Raw genomic sequence first — 20,224 nt, 5'->3', positions numbered from 1 at the left:
ATTTATTCAAAACAGAGGTCAAGTGGACTATTGGATGACGCATCAGGAAGCAGGATGTTTGTTTTGTTTTCTTGAAACACCTTTAGCACACAGCTGCTGCAGAACCCCACACAGAATGAGTTGACGTTAATAGCTATTTTTGTATTAACAGTAATAAAAAAGGCAACAAAAAAATATGTCTTCTCATCTTTTTTTGCATTATCAAACAGAACTTTGTGGTTTGATCGGATTCCAAATGCTATCTCATGGGTCACAGCTGCACTGCATCGGCTGCTTGAGGTTAAAACAACTTGTCACGTTAGCTAGCTCATCCTGTTCCCGGTGCCGGGCTTGGCCCCGGCCATTAGGACTGTAATACCCGGCGAACCGAAAGTCACACATTAACATGAAATGGTAGCGAGGTGAACTGCGGATTGGTGCGCTCGCCCGGGTTTCCCGGGGCTGTAAACGACGCACCGTGCCCGGAAAACTGCTAACGTTGACGGCGTGTTTGCTATCAGCTGACCGCTTACCTGTCATAAATGCTTCTCGCAGTTTCTGTGTCCCTCGATCCCCAGGAACGTTAAAAGAGCGAGAAGAAGGTACGTTTATGCAGTTGATTTTTCTCGAGTGTAACTTCCAAATGCAAACCTTTCAAACAGGGGGGGTGGGTTGGTATTTAAGAAGATGAAGTTTACTCTAAATACTCCTTTCGTCCATGTTTTCCACGTTGCCACCCATTGCGTGATGACGACACACAGGCGTTGACGACGTCTACGTTAAGCCGTAGAAAGATAGAGTCGCGTCATGGGACGTTCTTTACGTTGGTTTTGCATTTCCCGTTGGTTTTTCGAGTCTCCTTAATAGTCTCATTCCATCACCTAAATCCACAACTCCACATTCATACACAAATATACTAACATGCGCATGTTTATTTTTACCTGTCGTGACTCTCATTTCAAGGCTCTGGTTTATTTATTTTTTGGTGACGTCGTATACAGGCCAACGGACCGATTGGCTGGCGCGTGCTTCCGCGTCTGCGTCGTTGCGTCGACGCACTCGTTTCAATTCCTGCAACAGGAAGTGCCTCAGCGAGTTGCCGGTGCCACAATTTGCGCCAGCCCTCTCTCCGTTGTATTCGACGCAATACGCACCTGCAGTACCACCTCCAGGCCGCTAGAGGTCCGCTCCGACACGTGTGCTGTTTCAGTCGCAGCGAGTTCACGTGTGTAGTGCCGGAATACAACATGTCGGCGTTCAAGAGAAAACGTGGACGACAGGCTCTTGCTGGTAAAAAGGCAAAGAAAGCGAAAATTGTTGCAGATGGGGCCGAAGAACCACGGGTAGCTGAACAAGAGAAGAGTAATGAAGCCACCATTCCGCCCCCTGTTTCGTCGGTAAGGGCTCCTGCTTGTTATTAGCCACCAAGGTAGCTAGCTAACTAGCTAACTTAAAACATGGGCTTGTGTTTTCTAAAACGTAAGTAACGTTATTTAACTTCGTAGTTTTACTGATAACACCGGGTAGTTAAGCCACGTACATCGAATCGTATCATTACAGCATTATGACAAGAAAGTCGTTAAAATCGCACGGTTTCACACTTGGCAAACGTGGCTAAGCAAACATCTAACATGTTGAGTATCTCCTGCTCATTTATAATAATGAAGATAGAATAGAATGTGATAGATAAGATAATTGAGCCGAACGCCATCGTAATGAGCGTGTTTTTGTTTTGTATGTCTTTAACAGGGCAGATGGACCAACAAGGAAAGAGTTCTCATTTTCTCCTCAAGAGGCATCAGCTTTAGAACAAGACACTTGATGCAAGACCTGAGGACCTTGATGCCTCATTCAAAAGCAGGTTAGTATTCTTTCACCCCACAACATGAGCTGACACCACTTCTTACTTGTGTCAAGTGGAGATACAGGTTGTTAATTATACTGCCTTAACCGCTTGCTTTCTTGATTTTTCTTAGATACAAAAATGGACAGAAAGGACAAGTTGTTTGTCGTTAACGAGGTGAATTATCTTATTATTGAAAATCCAAACGTCATGTATATCACATAGCGGTATTACTAAATATCTGTTTTGTTCCCAGGTTTGTGAAATAAAAAATTGCAACAAATGCCTCTTTTTTGAAGCCAAGAAGAAGCAGGACCTCTACATGTGGTGAGTCATTTGTGTTTTTTTACTACAACTAAACATTTTAAACCCTCCTTTTTGAATTGCGGTTATAGAAAACATCCAAAGATGATTTCATCAATGTCCTTTCCCTGCAGGATTTCAAACAGCCCTCATGGACCTTCAGCAAAGTTTCTGGTGCAAAACAGTGAGTTACTTCCGTCCGTCCTGCAGTTTTTAAGCGGAGTAGACGCGTGCCGTGGGGACAAACTGGTCAATGTGATTGTCTCTCCACAGTTCACACGCTGGCTGAGCTCAAGATGACAGGAAACTGCCTCAAAGGATCCCGGCCGCTGCTCTCGTTTGATCCTGTGAGTAGTACTGGCCAGAAGGAGAACTGAGCTACTCCGACCAGATGATAACTATCAGAAGTACTGGGGTTGTGCAGCTGTGACACAACTACCTTGAATCCACCCGAACGTACCAGATTTATTGTTTGGATGTGGATGAATTGATCTCTAATATGACAGATTTGTTCTTCTACACCTTCATAGATCATGCATGAGTGACCTCCTATAACAATCCATCTTAAATATGCATTTCTGTATGTCGACAACTGCTAGATTGCTAAAGGTAAGAGTGTAAATATTAACAAGAGTTGTCTTCTCTTTTCTTCAGAAATTTGACTCGGAGCCCCACCTTGCTTTGCTGAAGGAGCTCTTCACCCAGGTGTGTGGACAACATGCAAACATTATTTCTAAACGTTTAATGAAGTACATCTGATCAACTGTGGCCAGAAGATTGTTGTTGCGTGTCATTGAACTGGAATGCTTAACAATCTTAACATTTGTTTATCTGTCATTGAGCATAATTGACTACTCGAAACGACTGAGGTTCTCTACTGTTGCGCTGTGTTGGATTAAAGTTTACTTGATGTAATTCTCATTGTTTGGATTCAGCAGGGAACTTTGGAAGAAGATTCTTTCATGTGTATTTTTATATTGAAGGATGTACTCAATACGTTTTACTGTTGCAGACATTTTCCACCCCACGCTACCACCCCAAGAGTCAGCCTTTTGTGGACCACGTCTTCACATTCTCCATCGCAGACAACAGGATATGGTTCAGAAACTACCAGGTAACCTAGAATTCACTCATCCAGGCTAACATTTGTATTTGTCTTATGTTCTTCTGTTGTGGGTTTGGTTCTCAGATATTTTCACTCAGCAAAAAATATGATCTCCCTTTTCAGATCATGGAGGAGGATGCCGCTCTAGTGGAGGTCGGCCCCCGCTTCGTTCTCAACCTCATCAAGGTCTTTCAGGGGAGCTTTGGAGGACCCACGCTTTTTGAGAACAAAGACTTCAAGTCTCCTAACATGGTAAAGGTTCTAGTTTGTACCGTAAGCACGTTATGTGCCTGATTTATGCCGTGTCATGCCTTTCTGACTGTCTCCTGTCTGTCACGCACACAGCACCGGCGAGAGATCCGACTGTCTGCAGCGGCCCGAGTGCGTGAGAATCAGATGGTGAAGGAGATGCTGAAAACAAAGAGGGCTGAAGCTAAGGTGGAGGTAGTCAAAGACGTCACAGCAGACGTCTTCCAGACGCCGGCTCAGGAGAAGGCCGTTCACATCCAGATGGAGGCACCCACAGCAAGAGTACTGAAGAAAAACAAACTCAAAGCGCTCAAACAAGAAAGGAGGGCACGCAGATAACTGGATTGGCCAATGAATGGCTTACTGCTGATCTAAAGCAGTATGCATAGCAGACGAGGTGTTACAGTGCAGTTGAGTCCATTTTACGAGCTTTGGTAGGTTAAAAAAAATGAAGACTTGAAACAGTGCAACATATTATGACTTTTGGCAGAAAATTTGAAATATACACGTGTTGTGTTCGATGTCCTTTGCCATAGTTTGTGTATACACACAACACATCTATTTGCTCCCTCCTTCCGGAGGACCATACTGTTTGTAGCTGGGCCAGCTTTATTCGCAAACAATATTTACTCATCCTTTTTTGACAAACGTATTCCAATGTAAAAAAAAACATGTTTATTTTGAGTGACCATTTGTTTTCAATGTCCTGAAAATAAAACCATTTTAAACTCTTCCTGTGTTATCTGATGTTTTTTAAACATGAAGGACATTTGAAGTGCGTGGAAGTCAAAGGCCTGTGGCGTTCTAACCTAGTATACACAAACTAGACGTGAGCAAAACTCCCCTAAATGGGCGTCAACCAGCTGACTGCCTGTTGAGGACTGACTGGTCTACAAACGTGTCCCGTTCAAAACGTTACAGGTAATGTTTTCACAAAAGAATCTAATGCATTTACAGTAGCGTTAATCTTTCCATGTACTTATGGCAAAGAATTACTGGACAGGACCAGGTATGTTACATTTCCTTTCTACAAATCCAGTGGCAAAGCTCCACGCAAATGATGGGCCGGCTCATGTAGAGACAACACCACTGTTCCCATTGTCCATTATACCCGTAAAGTCCAGTATGTTTCAGTCCTGAGCAGCAGCTCTGCTACCTTTCTGCAGACTTTACACCCTTTCAAAGCGACTGTGCCTCCCCCTGAATTCATTCAACAGACAGATCACTCCTCCTCTACCTCTTCATCAGGACAACAAAAGTATTCCACAAAGCAGATCTGTCCGTCGTCGTTTCTGACCAGGTACTGCAGAGACAGGAAGCCTCTGCTGTCTGTCCTCACGGAGACTTTACAGGACAAAGCCAGGGCTTTGGTAGACGGCTTGAGAAGGGACATCTTGTACCTGAGTGTGACAGAGAGGCCAGCGCACAGTCACTTTTACATTTATGTAATTACTCACTCTGATCTGAAGTCAAATGTCTCCCATCAAACATTTCAATTAAAGTAGAGTACAGCGGTATATGAATTTGATAGTAATCGTTTGTTTTTGGCTTTTTAAGCACCATGTATTGATATCTGTGTGCTAACCTGTTGGTTTGTGTCTTGTCACATCGAAACAGCTCCATCATGTCTGAGTCTTTGGGATAATCATAATGGGCATTTCCAGAGTTCCCAAATGTAGACAATCTAGAGAGCAGAACAAATCCCAGAAGTATAACACAAGAAAAGTAAAATTAAGAATCTTTAAGTTTGATTTCTTCACTTTTAAAACGTTTTTCCCAGTTACAATAATTAAATGAGTATACATGGATTATAAACATAGTTCTTTGGATCAGCAATATATTCATTAACCAAATATGCAATTAACATTGAACTGTAGAAAAAGGATTGGCAACACACCTGAAGTATGGCTGGCTGGGGGACATGGTGATCTGCAGCACCTCGCTGGTCATGTCCAGCTCAGAGAAGGCTTCCTTCAGACTCTCTGACTGCAGGATCACCTTTTAAAAGAGCCAGAGGTATTTGCCTAATGTATGTAGCAGTATATATAAAACACAGTACATGAATTACATGAAGTAGTGTAAGTGCACCTTGTTTGTGACGTTGGTGCTGCAGAACTCAAAGTCTACTGGCTCCTCCGGTTCTTGTGTGTTGATCTTGCACACTGTCACTACCCCACCCTCCTCCAGGAACAGGGTGAGGGGGTAACCGTACCCCCGGTAGCACATCCGCAAGGCTGTTGATACTCCTTCAGCATTGCACAAGAGACATAATGTGAGATTGATACTTATTCAAAAACACCAAGAAACTGAGTCAACTTTGTTTGAAGAGGATTTAGGATGTACCAGGGACTGTGCTTCCGCCAAAGATACTAAGGCAGTCCAGCAGAACTGTGAGGTTGACCTGGAAACCCACCGAATCTTCGCGTATGGTGAACTCTTGGAAGATCTCCGCCTGGAAGAAAAAGAAGACATATCTGTAGTTCCGGGCTTTACTGCCTTTCAACCAAATGCCTCTCTCTGCGCATGCTCGACAGCAGGGGATACGGATGGGCCTGCTGGTAAAGCAAACCCACCTGGATGAAGGCATTGGCCTGCAGACATTTGGACTCCTCCACGGTGACCTTCAGGCCGTTGGGCGTGGCGCTGAAGATGGCGTGGTCTTTGAACGTGATGGCTTTCAGAAGGTTGGACAGATTGCGCGCGTTGTCCAAACTGGCCACTAAAACGTATTGCTCGTCATCGGCCTGCGACTGCGTTGACAGAGGCATGGCGGCACTGAAATTAAGACACACGGTATTCTATGAGAATTTATTGTGAATGTTTTCTAGACGACAAACGTGTCATTGTATAGTATTTAACGTCACTTAACTAGTTCAAGCTGGGCTAACGGTACCTAAGTTAACGTTATATGACAGCCTAACACATGAAACGTTATTTGGTGAAGAAATGAGACAACGATCATTCGTGTCATTAAATGCATGTTAGCAGCCACAATAAATACACATTAAGGTGTTTCAGGTAACGCGACAGTTACTTACAAAGTTTTATATTGACGGTAGAATCTTATCTACATTCAGGTGTTTTGAAGAAGTGCGCCGCCGACAACTTCCGCTTCCGCCTTTCACTACGGAAGTCAGCTTTGCGCATGTGCAGAAACATTCCAGGTACTCAGCAGCGGAGACGAAAACACCCAATAAATATCCTCTCTTTAGTGGCAGAAACCTCACGTGTCAACAGATCCAAAGAGGTGAGAATTATAACCGGTATACACTTACACCTTTAATGGCTTTAAAAATATTTTTCCGACTAGGCTATATATAATGTCGTATACCGTTTACGTTCCCCGAGCCATGGCAGGAAGCTAGCATTAGCTAGCGTTAGCTGAGATGACGGAGTGCGCCGTTAGCACTATTTACTTTCTTAAGCGAAGGCTCAGCCGATCAACGGGTCTTTCTTGGTTTAGTCTTTACTCAGGGCTTTGATACCTGGGGGAGGGATGCGTATTACATGTGGTTACGTGTAATGATGTAACGTTACAGCACGAATATTTTTCTTTTAAAATCAGCATGTTACAGTTTGTTATAATAACAAGTAAATCATATTGTCAAAAGTGAAAATAGTATATTTTTCCCAACTCTACTTCTACAAAGTGAGTGTTGTTTCGTTTGACAATCTATAATGCACACTTGGACAGTTGCAGAGGAAATTGAAATAAACTGAAAGATTGCATATATTACTGTACTTTGTCCAAGATTTGTGGACGCACAGATCTTACCTCTCCCATCACAACAATGTTGCAGCTACATTGCAACCATCTAGTAAAACACATTGTAGCAAAACATTTTGGTTGGACAGCATCACTAAATCTAGTCTCAAGACAAGAACGTGTATTTTCACGTTTTCGAGTATTGAATTTCCTGAGATGTTTTAGGTGTTCATCCCTTTTTGAACACCTCCTTGCTGGGTACAAACTGTTGTTTAATTTTAAATTAAAGTTAATTATCATGGAAAAAATGGTCACCTCATTGCTCACAAAGATAACCATGTTTAAAGCGCTGTGGGTTGTGTGAGATAAAACATTGTTATATTTGTTTTGACATGTAAATCGCTGTGTGTTCTTCTACCTTCTCTAGATCGTGTGTCTAAGCTGCAGTCATGGTGTGCATCCCCTGTATTGTGATTCCTGTCCTGTTGTGGGTCTACAAGAGGTTCCTGGAGCCTTACATCTATCCTTTCATTTCACCGATTATCAATATATTCTGGACCAAAAAAGCGGTCCCGGAGACTGCGGCTAGTGACCAAAAAATTAGCGACAAAAAGAATGGAACTTTCACGGTAAGTGGATTTAATAGTAATGATATTATTAACCATTGTAATGTTAAATTCTTTTGCTTTTATTTAGTTGTGCTGGGCTCAATATTCTCCTGCTCATGTGAATGTATGACATGTAAAAGCAGGGACCACTTAAACACTCATACAGACACTGAATCTATTTCTTGTAACTAACACCTGATGCATTTTGAGTGTCTGGTTGCATTTCATTTGATCTAATCCCAACTCACACTGTTGTTAGTTTGATTGTATGTTGCTAATAACTGCATTTTTAAAGACATTTTCCTTCTCATGTGTTTCAGCCTGAAAGCAACGGGGAGGCAGCTGCCAATGGATCCACTATAGTAGCAGACAAGAAGACCGATTGACAGCTCTAAATTATTATAACTCATTTAAAACTGTGTAAATATTCCAGTTGTATAACCTAGAGAAACTATGAATTAACTTATAATAATTGATTGAATCAAGTGGTTTTTAAGACCCTTCTATATTATCGTATCTTGTTTTTAAAAAAATTGAATTTGTATAACAGTGACTTTAAGAAATGTTTTATTGTTGATATATGCATTTACTCTCAAGAGATTAGTTTTTCTAAGACAAACTTAGTTTAATGAATAAATAAATCAAAGAAAACCTTCAAATATTTTGTTTGTTATTTTGGAGGCGGTAGGGAGAGATGGAGACCCTACCATTTAAATTTCCTGCCATATATTTCCTGGAATTATCTACATGAGGCACATGAGGTGATTGTCTGACCAAAACCACTCAAATGTAAAACATAGAGAAATGTATTGATTATGTGAGTTTGAAGTGTTTTATTTAGTGATGTAAATTATGAAATGGCAGCCAGTAAACTCACCTCCAACTTTGTATGAGACGTGACACTTTCTTTGGAGCCTAAATACTCAACGTACATTGCATTTAAGCACATTAACAAAATTAATTGTTTTTTTATTCCATCTCACTTTGAAGCCTTTAAGTCCAATTTAAACATACCATGTCAAAAAATAGCAAAATTACCTTATAAAATACCTACAATGTATGTTTGAAAGTTAATTTAAAATTTAGTTGTATGAAAGGTTCAACTTTCACCACTAGAGAGCACCATGGTATTATAACCTATATACATTCTATGATTATAACTAATAACAGTAAGCTGGCATATCAACAATCCCAGATTCACTTTAGAAGTAGTATAAACAGGTAATCAACGTGTATTGTATCCCTTCGTGGTTAATGTATTAATTTGATTGAAGTTATAGAGGACAACATACAGAATTAGAACTCTGCACATACACGTATTACATGTAAAATGATCTCTCTTATATTGTTTGGCATGCAGAATCTTAACTGTTGGATCACCACACAGGTAGTTATTACGACCGACAATGTATCGCTCAATTGAATTGAATTTATGGTACGAACAGTAGAGGTCAGTAACACTTGTTACAGCTTCCACGCAATTCTCGCGAGATTTGTCGGCCCGCACAGTACAACTATGTACTAAAAACAGTGTACAGTGCTGGCACCGGGTCGTAAGTTAACCTAACGTTATATTGAGCTATTTTTAGTTATATTTGGGCATATTTCAATTTATAAGAGCCACATCACACTAGTGTCTCTATCATCCGAGAAGTATTGGTGATTTAGTCATAAAGATGTTGCCGGTTGCTAGCACGCTGCAGTTAGCATAGCTACAAGCTAGCTCCGCCTGGGACAACGCGAGGAGCATCTTTCCTGAATAACGTTATCTAAATTAGTCCCGATTCACAATGAAGTGTCACTATGACATCCTGGACGTAAAAAGAGACGCGGGGGACGGCGACTTGAAGAAAGCGTATCGTAAATTAGCACTGAAATGGCACCCGGGTAAGTTGTGTTAGAAATAATTCCATGATATGTCAGTTAACCGGTGTAACGTTATCGCTGCTCTCTTATCACTTCAGCCTTTGGCCTAAACTACCTCAGAGATGCAATGGAGGTGTTGGGTGTAGAACGCATTTGTGCTTCCGTGATATCAACTAACAGGAATCCTCCGTTTCTAATGCTGTAACGTTACACGTTTGTATCACGTCTTGGTTCATTCCCCTCGACTTTAACATCATCAATGGTTTCCGTCTGATATCATTTGCAGATAAGAACCTGGACAATGCGGATGAGGCGGCGGAGTATTTTAAGCTGATTCAAGCAGCTTATGATGTCCTCAGTGATCCGCAGGAGAGAGCCTGGTGCGTACTGATGTTGGCAGGAGAGACGAGTGGCACTTTCTGTGGCACTTCCTGTGGCTGCCACGGCTTCCACTAACAATCACACGAATCATAAATGTGGATAGCTATTTCTTTTTCATCCGTATTTTGTTCCACTGCCTCTAAGTGATTATCATTGTCGTAGCAACAAGTGCCAACTGACTTTAGCCTTTATTGGTGTATTTTAATCAAATGGTTTTAATATCAAGAACCTCAATGTGATGTCACATCACACATAAGTGTGTTGTTTGTGCGAGCCGTGTGGCTTCAGTCAGCTTGTGTTGGTTTGATTCCACTGTTTCCTTCTGTGTCGCAGGTACGACAATCACCGGGAGGCTCTGCTGAAAGGAGGAGTCAGTGGAGATTATGAAGACGACAGCATTGACCTGCTGCAGTACTTCACGGTCACCTGCTACTCCGGCTTCGGAGATGACGAGAAGGTGAGAAGTCGGCAGTGACACGCGGCCACGTCCACCATTCAACCGGCGTTTTTCTTCAGTCCAGTTCTTGATCTGGAAGAGAAGTGGCTCTAGAATCAGGATCTCAGTCTGCCAAAGACATTTCAGCGATTTACGTCATCATGACAAGATGACTAGACTGTGGCACCACATCATTTAGGACCGTCTGTCCTTGTTGGTCGGCAGTGCCACTAAGGGGGAAGCGGTAATGACCTCATCAAAATGCAGATGGCAGACAATGACAACACTTAACAGAATTGTGCCTCACTTAAAAAAAAAAAAAAGCTAATTTGTGTAACGCAATAACACACAAACCGAACAGAACCGTACAGGGAAACCAAGCCAAGATCTGATGAAACCCAGGAAGAATATTTGGCTTTGACACAGCATACATCTCCTTGACAACAGGTGCTCTGCTTGGTGCTGGCAGGTTCTTCCTTTGGGGGCATGAATTCATTCCGCATCTCGGAATATATATTTCTTTTCATAAATAATTCCCTTTTCATTTGGATCTGTCCTTTTTTTCTTTTCTTTTTTAGGGCTTTTACGCTGTCTACAGGAATCTCTTTGAGTCCATTGTGAAGGAGGAGATGGAGCATGTCAAGGTGGATGAAGAGGAAGAAGAGGAGGACTTTCCTCCCTTTGGAGACTCTGAGAGTGACTATGATAGTGTAAGCCAGCAGCGCACCGAAACCACTGATTCAGTTACATGAATAAAATAGCACATTTAAGGAAACCTTATTAGTCGGCCCGTGTACTCATCCACTCTCTGCATTTGCAAATGGCAGGTAGTGCACGTGTTCTACGGCTGCTGGCAGAGCTACTGCACTCGCAAAAACTTTGCCTGGAAGGAGGAGTACGACACGAGGCAGGCCTCCAACCGCTGGGAGAAAAGGGCCATGGAGAAGGAGAACAAGAAGACCAGAGACAAGGCCCGGAAGGAGCGCAACGAGCTCGTGCGCCAACTCGTTGCCTTCGTCCGTAAGCGCGACCGGCGCGTGCAGGCCCACAAGAAGCTGGTGGAGGAGCAGAACGCGGAGAAGATCAAGAAGGTGGAGGCGCTGCGGCGGGAGCAGAAGCTCAGCCAGGCCAAGTAAGTCGTGGCCGGGTAAACGCGACACGAGTCTTTCTCCGGGTCTTCCTTGTACTCTTGACGCTGCTCTGTATGTCCCAGGCTGGCGGAGGAGTACAAGGAGCAGAGCTGGGCGGCCATGTCTGAGCTCGAGAAGGAGCTGCAGCAGATCGAGGCTCAGTGCGGGGAGGAGTTTGGAGATGCGTCGGAGAGTGAGGAAGACGAGCTGAACAGTGAAGAGGGAGGAGGTGAGTGGGAAGTTTGTCTTTGGGGTTCAAGCCTCGCGTCTACGCCTGTTTTTATGGGTTTCGGAGGCACACACACACAGCAGGTGCATGAGCACCGTAACACACTGATTTGGTGTGAGAGGTTTGACCTGGCATTTGAAATGCCAGGTCAACGATATCAGCCATTTCCGCTGATTTAAACCGGTAAGTGATGTGTGTGTGATTGGTGCTTTTCTTGATCTTTTCTTTTCTCAAATGCATCAATATTCATTCACAGAAGCAGAGCAGCCCGAAGGAGACGGACTGACGATTGATGATTATTATGATGATCTGTACTGCGCAGCCTGTGACAAATCCTTCAAATCAGATAAAGCGTGAGTGACCTTTTGACCTCACTCCACCTGCTTGTGCCTCATGTGACTGTGTATTGATGTGCGATGTGTTTACATTTCGAGTGACAATGTCAATTGTTGTCATTGTTCACGTGTTGTTTCTGCCTTGTTTTTGTTTTCTCACTCTTGCGTTTTTATTCACCCAGTTTAGCTCATTTAGTTTATTTATTAATTATTTTCAATAATAAAATTGTTGTAGGTAATGATGCAAATCTGTGAATGGTGTTTATCCACTTCACACTTGTTCACTTGTTATTAATGCTGTTTTCTTTCCGTTTTTTAATTTCCTTTCTTTGTACAGTATGAAAAACCATGAAAAATCCAAAAAGCACCGGGAGCTAGTGGGTTTGCTACGACAACAGCTGGAGGAAGAAGATAATTCATTTGGTCTTAACTTAGACCCAAAGGAGGGAATGGAGCAGGAAGAAGATGAAGAGGAAAACAGGCCACGGCAAAAGTGTGTCGCTTTTTCTTTTCACCTCGTTGTCCCGGTGGTGTGAACGGCCTGATGACTCGTCAACATTTACATTTTCCTTTTCACTTCCTCAGGCTGTCCAAAAAGCAGAAGAGAAAAAAGAAACAGCAGAAAGTGGCAGAGGTGAGGGTCGTCTTCTCTCTCTTTCAGAAGCGCTGTAAGGGTTTCAGCGTGTGGCGAACCTAACAAGCCAGATGCGTTCATGCTCTTCTGCCCACAGCAGAGTGCTCCGGAGGAGGTGGGGGAGCAGGAGGAGGGGGAGGTGGAGGTGGAGGAGGTGGAGAAACCAACAGTGACCACCAGTGAGGTCGACGCCCCCGCGAGGTCAGAGACCACCAAAGAGACCGAGAAGCAGGGTGACCCCTCTCCTGCAGGAGTCACGAGGTCAGTCCCGTTCAGTCCGTCTGTTGCTGGGCAACTATTTGACAGCTAGTTTCAGTGGAGTTTTTTTCCTGTTGTAAATGAGCTCGGCGGGATGTTATTATGAGTCATAGAATGTTAAGCACTAGCAGAGAATGACTACAGCAGTAGTTTTAGATTGAATGCTTTGTATTTCTGAATGTCATTTGTACTTATTTGTTGACTAAATGTGTCCTCAGCAGCTCTGGGAAGACAAAAGGAAAGAAAGGAGACAAACCGAAGAGTGTCAACAAGTCTAACACTGGAGTGGAACAGATTCCGGAGGTTGGTGCCGTTAAACCCAGAGTTTAAGAGGATTTATGGGAGTGGTTGTCTACATCTTGGTCCATTTAAAGATTGCCTCAATACAAATCTTACACCAACTTTACGCTATTACATCATTCACTGCTAGTAAATCGTTCCCTGGTCATATTATTAAATCACATTTCCATCTCCAGAGTGAAGTAATCCTCTTCTGTGTGACCTGCAACAACGAGTTCCCCACAAGAAACAAGCTGTTTGACCATCTGAAGACCAGCGGCCACGCCAGCGCGCTCTCCTCAAACGGTCCTCACAGCTCCGTGAGCAAGAGCAAAAAAGACAAGAAGAAGAAGAACAGATAACACGCCTTCATCGGGGGTCGACGGGGCGGGGACACAGGAATCTTTGAGGGCGAGCGAGAGAAATACAAGAACCTGTTGAAGGTGGACTTTTAATGGACCCGTTGACTCAGCCTGAGGGATTGTTTTTATTTTTTATTTGTTACCTGATTATCCTGTTTTTAGCGAAGCAGTTTTTTTGGGGCGAGCGATTGAAACTCTAAGTACATTTCAAAGTAACTTATAAGCGTCTCTGCTGACGAACCATTGGAGGAAGAACATACAGGGTGTGAATACGTCCTGTTTTCTGACCCGTTACCGTTTAGGGAATCCCGTCTGTTGGTTTGTCAGCTCTGTGAAGGCATTACTGCTTCATAAAAATAAAGGTGATACTGCACACCGGTATTTATACGACAACTCTGGAATGATCTCCACTGATACCTCTAGAAACAATTTATAACAATAAAATACAGTATGTTCATTTAAATGTTTCATTGGGGACACATAAAACCAAAATGACATAATTGAGAAAGCATTTCATTGTCCAGATATTTGCAATACAAAACAAGTCAAACAAGTGATAACTGTTACAATTAGATATAAAGGTGACAAATAATCATCATTGGATTAATTCATGGATTAAAAAGTAATTAAGAATTAGTGATATTTCCCACGTGTGAGAAAAAATGAGCTTGTTATAACATCCATCCATCCATCCATCCAATGGATGGATTGTTATAACATGCAGAATATATTAAGGAGGTGAAGTACCTGCTTACAAATGATTAATAACACTGTTTCACAACAGGACGAGAATAATTATCTATTTAACATTTGACGGATGTACAGCAGTCAGCTGCTGAGTGGTGGTGTTTCATTTCCTGCCATCGACTTTCTCCTCGGACCCGTTCATTTTCTGTCCGTGTAGCTCTGCACAGCCTTGTTAAAAACCGCGAGGAAGAAATCTACGTCCTCCTCTGTGATGCACATCGGGGGCTGGATGCGGAACGTCTGAAGGGGGAAAGAAGACGGGAATTGTTCTGTGCAGCATTTCTGCACATGCGATCAGAGACGCAGCTCGGAGTAATTATGGGCCAAAGCGGGCCAGTGTGGCATTCCTGCAACATATAATAATAATAATCTGAGGAGGGAGAGGTGGAGCGAGTTACCTGTCCGTACACTCCTCCCTTCCCTATCAGGACTCCCATGTCCTTTATGTGCTCAAAGATCTCACTCATCGCCTCGGGAGGCAGCGGGTCTCTGCTGGCCTGTGGACGACACAGACGATGCCCCAATAAATAAACTGAAGGTAAGAACACTATTCATCTGCACGTGTCCAAGCAACTAACAAGTTATCCTCAATGGTCCGACAGGCTTCTACACTTTAGTGATTAATAACAAGCAGTTAAGAGGCAGACAGTTCGAACACGGCAGTATTGATTAATCTGCATGGTAAATAGTGTCGGTTTTGAATATTAAAAGGATGAAATTATAGAAAAGAAATTCTACAAATAGAAAAAAGAAAAGATGAAGGGAGGTGAGTGGTAAATAAAATGAATACCTTGTCTTTAACCATTTCCACACCGATCTGCAGGCCTTTTCCACGGACGTCCCCGATTATCTCGTACTGGTCTCTGAGATCTGCCAGTTGTTTCATCAGATAGGTTCCCACCTTAAGACTGTTCTGCTGCGTGCCGTCTTCTTGGATGGTCTGTCAAAGTCAAAGTTCAACTGACTTCACTCAATCCTCCTTTTTTACTGTAAACAAATAATGTTGGGGCGGTGGTGGGCAAAGTGTGATTGAACAGGGACATAATACGTGCAATTTCACCCTGTAGAGAATCATGTCCCAACGTCAACTATAAATTCCTCCACTTGGTTGTAATTCAGAACGCTTGAGTCACTGTGGACTTTTGACTGCAGCTTATAATCTTGTGCCAATGAACAGGACTGATGTGTAAAGAAGATTCATTCTCACGTCGAGCACCGATGAAGAAACAGCACAAGCCAGAGGACTTCCTCCGAAGGTGTTGAAGTGCACGGCCTTACCAAAGGAGGCAGCGATTGCTGGAAAACACATAAATGAACAAGCTCACACTTCCAGCCTCTGCTGCATCAAACAAGGTTTTTCTGTCTTGCATCATAATCTCACCGGGTGTTGTAACCACAGCTCCCATTGGGAATCCATTACCAATGCCCTTCGCCATGGTAACCATATCGGGGATGACGTTGTGACCCTGGAAGCCCCAGAAGTGGCTTCCTGTTCGCCCGAAGCCGGTCTGGACCTGACAGGCGCAAAACAGATTAGTTTCTAGACATTTTTAATTCAGGTGTCATGAGACAAGACGCAAGCTAAAGAAAAAAGATTGAACCACATTGAACCCGAGTTCTGGGAAGTACGTTCTCACATTGAATTTTACTTGTTGAGGCCAATAGTCCCCGAACTTACACTCGTTACACCGGTTCACTTCATGTCCTTAATACTTGATACTTTGTGTGGCTAACCTCATCTGCAATGCAAAGCCCTCCTCTCTCTCGTACTAGTTGGTAAGCCTCCTTAAGGTAGTTTCTTGGGTACTGCACAGCTCCTCCCATTCCCTGCACAAACAAAAAACATCCCACGGACCCGTCTTCATCAACGCAAGCAGTCACACTAAACACGAGGAAACAATCATCATAAAAGGATACACTCAAGTTTGACTTGTCAGATCAACACCAACTGCAGAAAAGGATTTTATACCTGAATTGGCTCTGCAAATAAACCAGCAATACGGCTTGGCACACTCGTAGCAAATGTCTCTCTAAGCTGTCCGATGTAAAGGTCATTTGCCGTACAGTGACCTGTGTGAGGAAATTTTGCAAAAGAAGTATAACAAAAATAGTTCACTTAATGTCTTTCCATATAAGACCAAAGTATTCCAAAGTATTAAGCCATTTGAAATGTCCCATATGAAGTTCAACATGTTGTTATTGGAGGAATATTGCAGGAATTGTCAGTTTATTTCACCCACAGTTTATTGAGCCACGTGTGTGTGTGTGTGTGTGTGTGTGTGTGTGTGTGTGTGTGTGTGTGTGTGTGTGTGTGTACCTTGGGCGCAGCTACATTCTCTGATGGTCTGCACAGGAGAGTCCCTGCAGTGGCTTCCTCCCCACGGACCTCTGAACACGTCGGGACTCATGGCCTATTTGTTTGGGAAGAAACCCAGTCAGCTGGAGGAACCTGACGGGACCTCATCATGAAAGGCTGCACACGGGAGGGATGAAACTTGAAACGATGAATTTGTGTTGTTGCGTGCATACGTGTGTGCAGCCGGAAGTGGTGGCGACGGGGTACTTATACGGCGAGTTGGAGGTAAGACCCATGGTCTGTTGTGTGCCACCGTGGTACGATCCTCTGGAGGATAAAAAACGAAACGCACAAAAGAACAATCAGAATCATTTAGGAAAATGAAAGCGAGTATTGTTAAAATCTCTGGCTGGCACGTACGGATGTTGGTACCTGAAAGTGATGATGTCAAAGTTCCCTGTGTGAAGCCGAGCCATCAGCATGGCCAGGTCATTGGCCTCTGAGCCGCTGTTGGTCAGATATATCACCTGGAGAGGGGCAGACATTTCAATCACAGCCTACATGTTTATTCAGGATCCTGTTGGGGGGGGGGTCCACCATCTCACCTTGAGAGGATCCGGGAAGTAGGACGCCAGCTTCTCAACGTACTCGTGCAGAGGAGGATGGACGTAGATGTTCGTAGTGTGGCACAGTCTCTTCAGCTGTCTCTGTGTTGCTTCTGTCACCTTCCTGAAGCCACAGATGGCAAATGTCAGAGCTACAAGGCACACAGAGCTCTTTGGTTGATAACTGTCGGCGCTTACGGGTGGCAGTGGCCCACGCTGACAGTCGCCACGCCGGCAAACAGATCCAGGTAGCGCCTCCCGTCCACGTCCCACAGCCACTGCATGTGCCCCTGATGGATGAACACCGGCTTCTTATAGTAGGTAACCTTCATGGTCATGGGGTTGCAGTTCTGCTGGCGGATCTCCACCATGCGCTCCTTGGACATACCCTGGACGGAGACAAACGGATTGGAGTACTCGTAGAAGACGATGAAATGGATTGTGTGTGTTTTTGGAGTCCACAGAGGAGATGAGTACTGGTTATTTAGTGTATCTTTTGATAATTATAATTTCAGTTAAATTCATACTGATTGTTAATGTCTACTACAATGTTGCACACCCCTAAAAACGCCCCAAAACAAGATTTGACCCAGCGAGATCCTCTTACCTTGTATTCCTCTGGCTTGAAATCGCATGAAGGCATCTCTGCGTCCGCGGGTCGATATTTGAGAGGTGATTTTTGACATACAGCACCTTTGAACGGGTTTTGATAGAAATTCAGAAAGAAATAAAGGAGGTTGTTAGAGGTATTGCTGGTGTTCTACAGTAAGCACGTGGGAGGTGTGGGCAGAACAGATCAGCAGCATCATAAAACTATGAAGTGGTACAAAGCCCTGTTTCGTCCGAGATGCTGAGAGCTCAGATCACTGAAAGACAACATTATCACACAACGAGACCAGACCAGTCCAAGGAGACAGCGGAGACACCTGTAAAGTTAAAGTACACCATTCCGGTTGAAGGCACGCCATGGGACAGTGCGTGTGAAGGTAGACAGGAAAAGCCGTGACGCGTGACACGCTGTGGGATGCGCATTGGCAGGAAATCCGAGAACAAAAGACTGACTCAGTAAAAGAAGAATTTAGCAGCTTCGAAACACTTGAAATTCATTTAAAGAATGTCCATGTTGGCTTGTTGTTTTAAATATAAAATCTCTGAAGGAGGAAAATAAAAAGGCTACAACTGATGTCACAAAGCTTATGACTATAGTTCCAAACGCAAAGTATGCAAAAACAGAACGGTCTTCATTTGGATCTAACGTTTTTTTTTTATCCTATTATGTGCTGATATATTCAGAAGGAATTGGCATTCTCCAGTGAATTGCTGACCATAATTGCAGCTGTGAAAAGCGAAATAGAATCACGCTGTGATTTATCTGTAGAAATCCCACACTTATTATTTTACATTTCTATTATATGGTACTTGCATACATTCTGAATTGTCTGGTCAATATGAAACTGAAATCAAAACCTGGTGAATAGTTGAACTGCATTAACTTCCCATTATGTAACACAGTTGCAACTGTGCTTCCTTTTTTTCTACTCATGGCTGTAAGTAAATGTTAGTTAGAAAGTACATGTTTGGAACTGGTCTGAAGAAATGCATCCTTTCTGTTGTTAAATAAAATACAATGCTGTTGCTTTCTGGAAAAACATTTTCTCTGAGATTACGACGTTTAATTGACTTGCACATTTTCTTGCCATGTTTGCAGGATTCTATTGTTTCTCATTCTCTGCTTTTAACAAAATTGAGGCAGTTTACGTCATTCTTACACCACCATAACAAGTTTGAGTGTATGACCTAATGTGGTGCTCCAATCAAACCAATCATTATCTCAGTTTCACAAAAAAAATAAGATGATGTAATTAATTCCTCAGCCAACACGCTAATATTATTTAAAACGTAATGTTTTGCCAGCTGACGTTCCAAACTAACTATGACACGCATAGAGTTTACGGTGCATAAAACACAGATCATCAGCAGCAGATCACCATCAAGTTGTTCTTGCGTTTGTTCATCTCCGTGGTAACTCACCACTTCCCAGGTGAAGTTCAGACAAACCGGGTGAACAGCACGGCTGCCCTGTTAAAATTGCCCTACGGCCTCTCAGAGAGGACATAACTTTAAACATGATGAGCGAGTACAGAGGGATCTTATCCACTTCCCCTTTGTGCACTAAGCAGCAGACTCTTCTTTCACTTAAAAAGGCTCAGGGATGGGAGGACGGGGAGCAGCCAATGGTACCCTGATCCTACAATGATTTCTCTGGAACGTCACATACGTGAATGTATAACCGGTGGCCGCTAGGTTTCCTACAAACATGCTCACTTATTAGGCCAGACATGTACCGGTGGTACCAGTTCTTTCCTGTTTGAGGACGGAGAAGATCCGACCTCATCCGCCCTCAGGTGAGCGATGTGTGTCTGCGATGTGTGACTGTGCTCGTATCCATGGCCTTAAAAAGCCCGATGCCTCATATTGAGGCCTCTTAGGTCCGCTTCCTAAGTGACACTAAATGAACTCCAAAACCAGTAAATATAAGAGGAAGCTAGTAGTTGGATGGAATGTTTAAAACCCGCTGCACTGTACTGCACAAATAATACAGCACTGACCTCACTTCTGAAATGTGCTCAGCGTGAAACCGAACGAGCCTAACGAAGGTTGTGTAACACTTGTTGTTTCTGTTAGGAATGAAGGGAAAACTAAAGTTAGTTTAAAACGTTGACATCTTTAGATTGCATAGCACTTAAATACAGTCAGACCAATTTACCCATTTAATTATAATTACACTTGAATCCAGGAAGAAATAAAAAAAAATAAAAAAATTGGCCCTGCTATGCCCATTTAGGAGAGTATTTCCAAATACGTAAGAAAGA

The 20,224-nt window shown here is 43.2% G+C and overlaps 5 protein-coding genes across 9 annotated transcripts in view; 2 read left to right on the top strand and 3 right to left on the bottom strand.

The window, feature by feature from the left end:
• dym (dymeclin) overlaps positions 1-747 on the bottom strand; it is a 34,536-nt gene extending 33,789 nt beyond the window's left edge. For both annotated transcript variants that reach the window (XM_040196900.2, XM_078088102.1), the window contains exon 1: positions 513-747. The gene's annotated coding sequence lies outside the window, so the exon portion shown is untranslated. The remainder of the gene's footprint in view (positions 1-512) is intronic.
• A 331-nt stretch (positions 748-1,078) lies between these two features.
• Positions 1,079-4,210, top strand: bxdc2 (brix domain containing 2). The gene is made up of 10 exons (XM_040196906.2): positions 1,079-1,376; positions 1,729-1,840; positions 1,956-1,999; positions 2,079-2,149; positions 2,260-2,309; positions 2,399-2,472; positions 2,780-2,830; positions 3,138-3,239; positions 3,354-3,482; positions 3,576-4,210. Exons 1-10 carry the CDS (start codon positions 1,227-1,229, stop codon positions 3,816-3,818), a joined length of 1,026 nt encoding a protein of 341 aa, XP_040052840.1. The 5' UTR covers positions 1,079-1,226; the 3' UTR covers positions 3,819-4,210.
• On the bottom strand, positions 4,003-6,701 carry rad1 (RAD1 homolog (S. pombe)). Its single transcript, XM_040196907.2, has 7 exons — positions 6,518-6,701; positions 6,053-6,254; positions 5,823-5,931; positions 5,568-5,725; positions 5,377-5,477; positions 5,065-5,163; positions 4,003-4,879 (listed from the first exon to the last, which is right to left on the bottom strand). Exons 2-7 carry the CDS (start codon positions 6,245-6,247, stop codon positions 4,702-4,704), a joined length of 840 nt encoding a protein of 279 aa, XP_040052841.1. The 5' UTR covers positions 6,248-6,254; positions 6,518-6,701; the 3' UTR covers positions 4,003-4,701.
• Positions 6,702-9,246: 2,545 nt separating this feature from the next.
• Positions 9,247-14,096, top strand: dnajc21 (DnaJ heat shock protein family (Hsp40) member C21). 4 transcript variants are annotated; one of them, XM_078088101.1, is made up of 12 exons: positions 9,247-9,680; positions 9,946-10,039; positions 10,374-10,497; positions 11,055-11,186; positions 11,304-11,608; positions 11,690-11,835; positions 12,092-12,188; positions 12,508-12,663; positions 12,756-12,804; positions 12,905-13,065; positions 13,284-13,365; positions 13,539-14,096. In XM_078088101.1, the coding sequence occupies exons 1-12, from the start codon at positions 9,584-9,586 to the stop codon at positions 13,701-13,703; spliced, it is 1,608 nt and encodes a 535-aa protein (XP_077944227.1). In that variant the 5' UTR covers positions 9,247-9,583; the 3' UTR covers positions 13,704-14,096. The 4 variants fall into 4 exon arrangements, with proteins under 4 accessions (XP_077944227.1, XP_077944226.1, XP_040052837.2 ...); XM_078088100.1 differs by having other exon boundaries at positions 13,281-13,365; XM_040196903.2 differs by having other exon boundaries at positions 12,902-13,065.
• A 59-nt stretch (positions 14,097-14,155) lies between these two features.
• LOC120831469 (alanine--glyoxylate aminotransferase 2, mitochondrial-like) lies at positions 14,156-19,582 on the bottom strand. The gene is made up of 14 exons (XM_040196904.2): positions 19,383-19,582; positions 17,959-18,044; positions 17,550-17,740; positions 17,352-17,475; positions 17,179-17,273; positions 16,980-17,073; positions 16,768-16,861; positions 16,420-16,520; positions 16,185-16,277; positions 15,832-15,964; positions 15,658-15,746; positions 15,241-15,390; positions 14,849-14,947; positions 14,156-14,690 (listed from the first exon to the last, which is right to left on the bottom strand). Exons 1-14 carry the CDS (start codon positions 19,477-19,479, stop codon positions 14,589-14,591), a joined length of 1,548 nt encoding a protein of 515 aa, XP_040052838.2. The 5' UTR covers positions 19,480-19,582; the 3' UTR covers positions 14,156-14,588.
• Between the last annotated feature and the right edge of the window lie 642 nt (positions 19,583-20,224).

The sequence above is a fragment of the Gasterosteus aculeatus genome, chromosome 14 (assembly GCF_964276395.1).
Source record: "Gasterosteus aculeatus chromosome 14, fGasAcu3.hap1.1, whole genome shotgun sequence".
Lineage (NCBI taxonomy): Eukaryota > Metazoa > Chordata > Actinopteri > Perciformes > Gasterosteidae > Gasterosteus > Gasterosteus aculeatus.
Note: the sequence above shows the minus strand (reverse complement) of the source record. Positions and strands in the feature narration are given on the sequence as shown.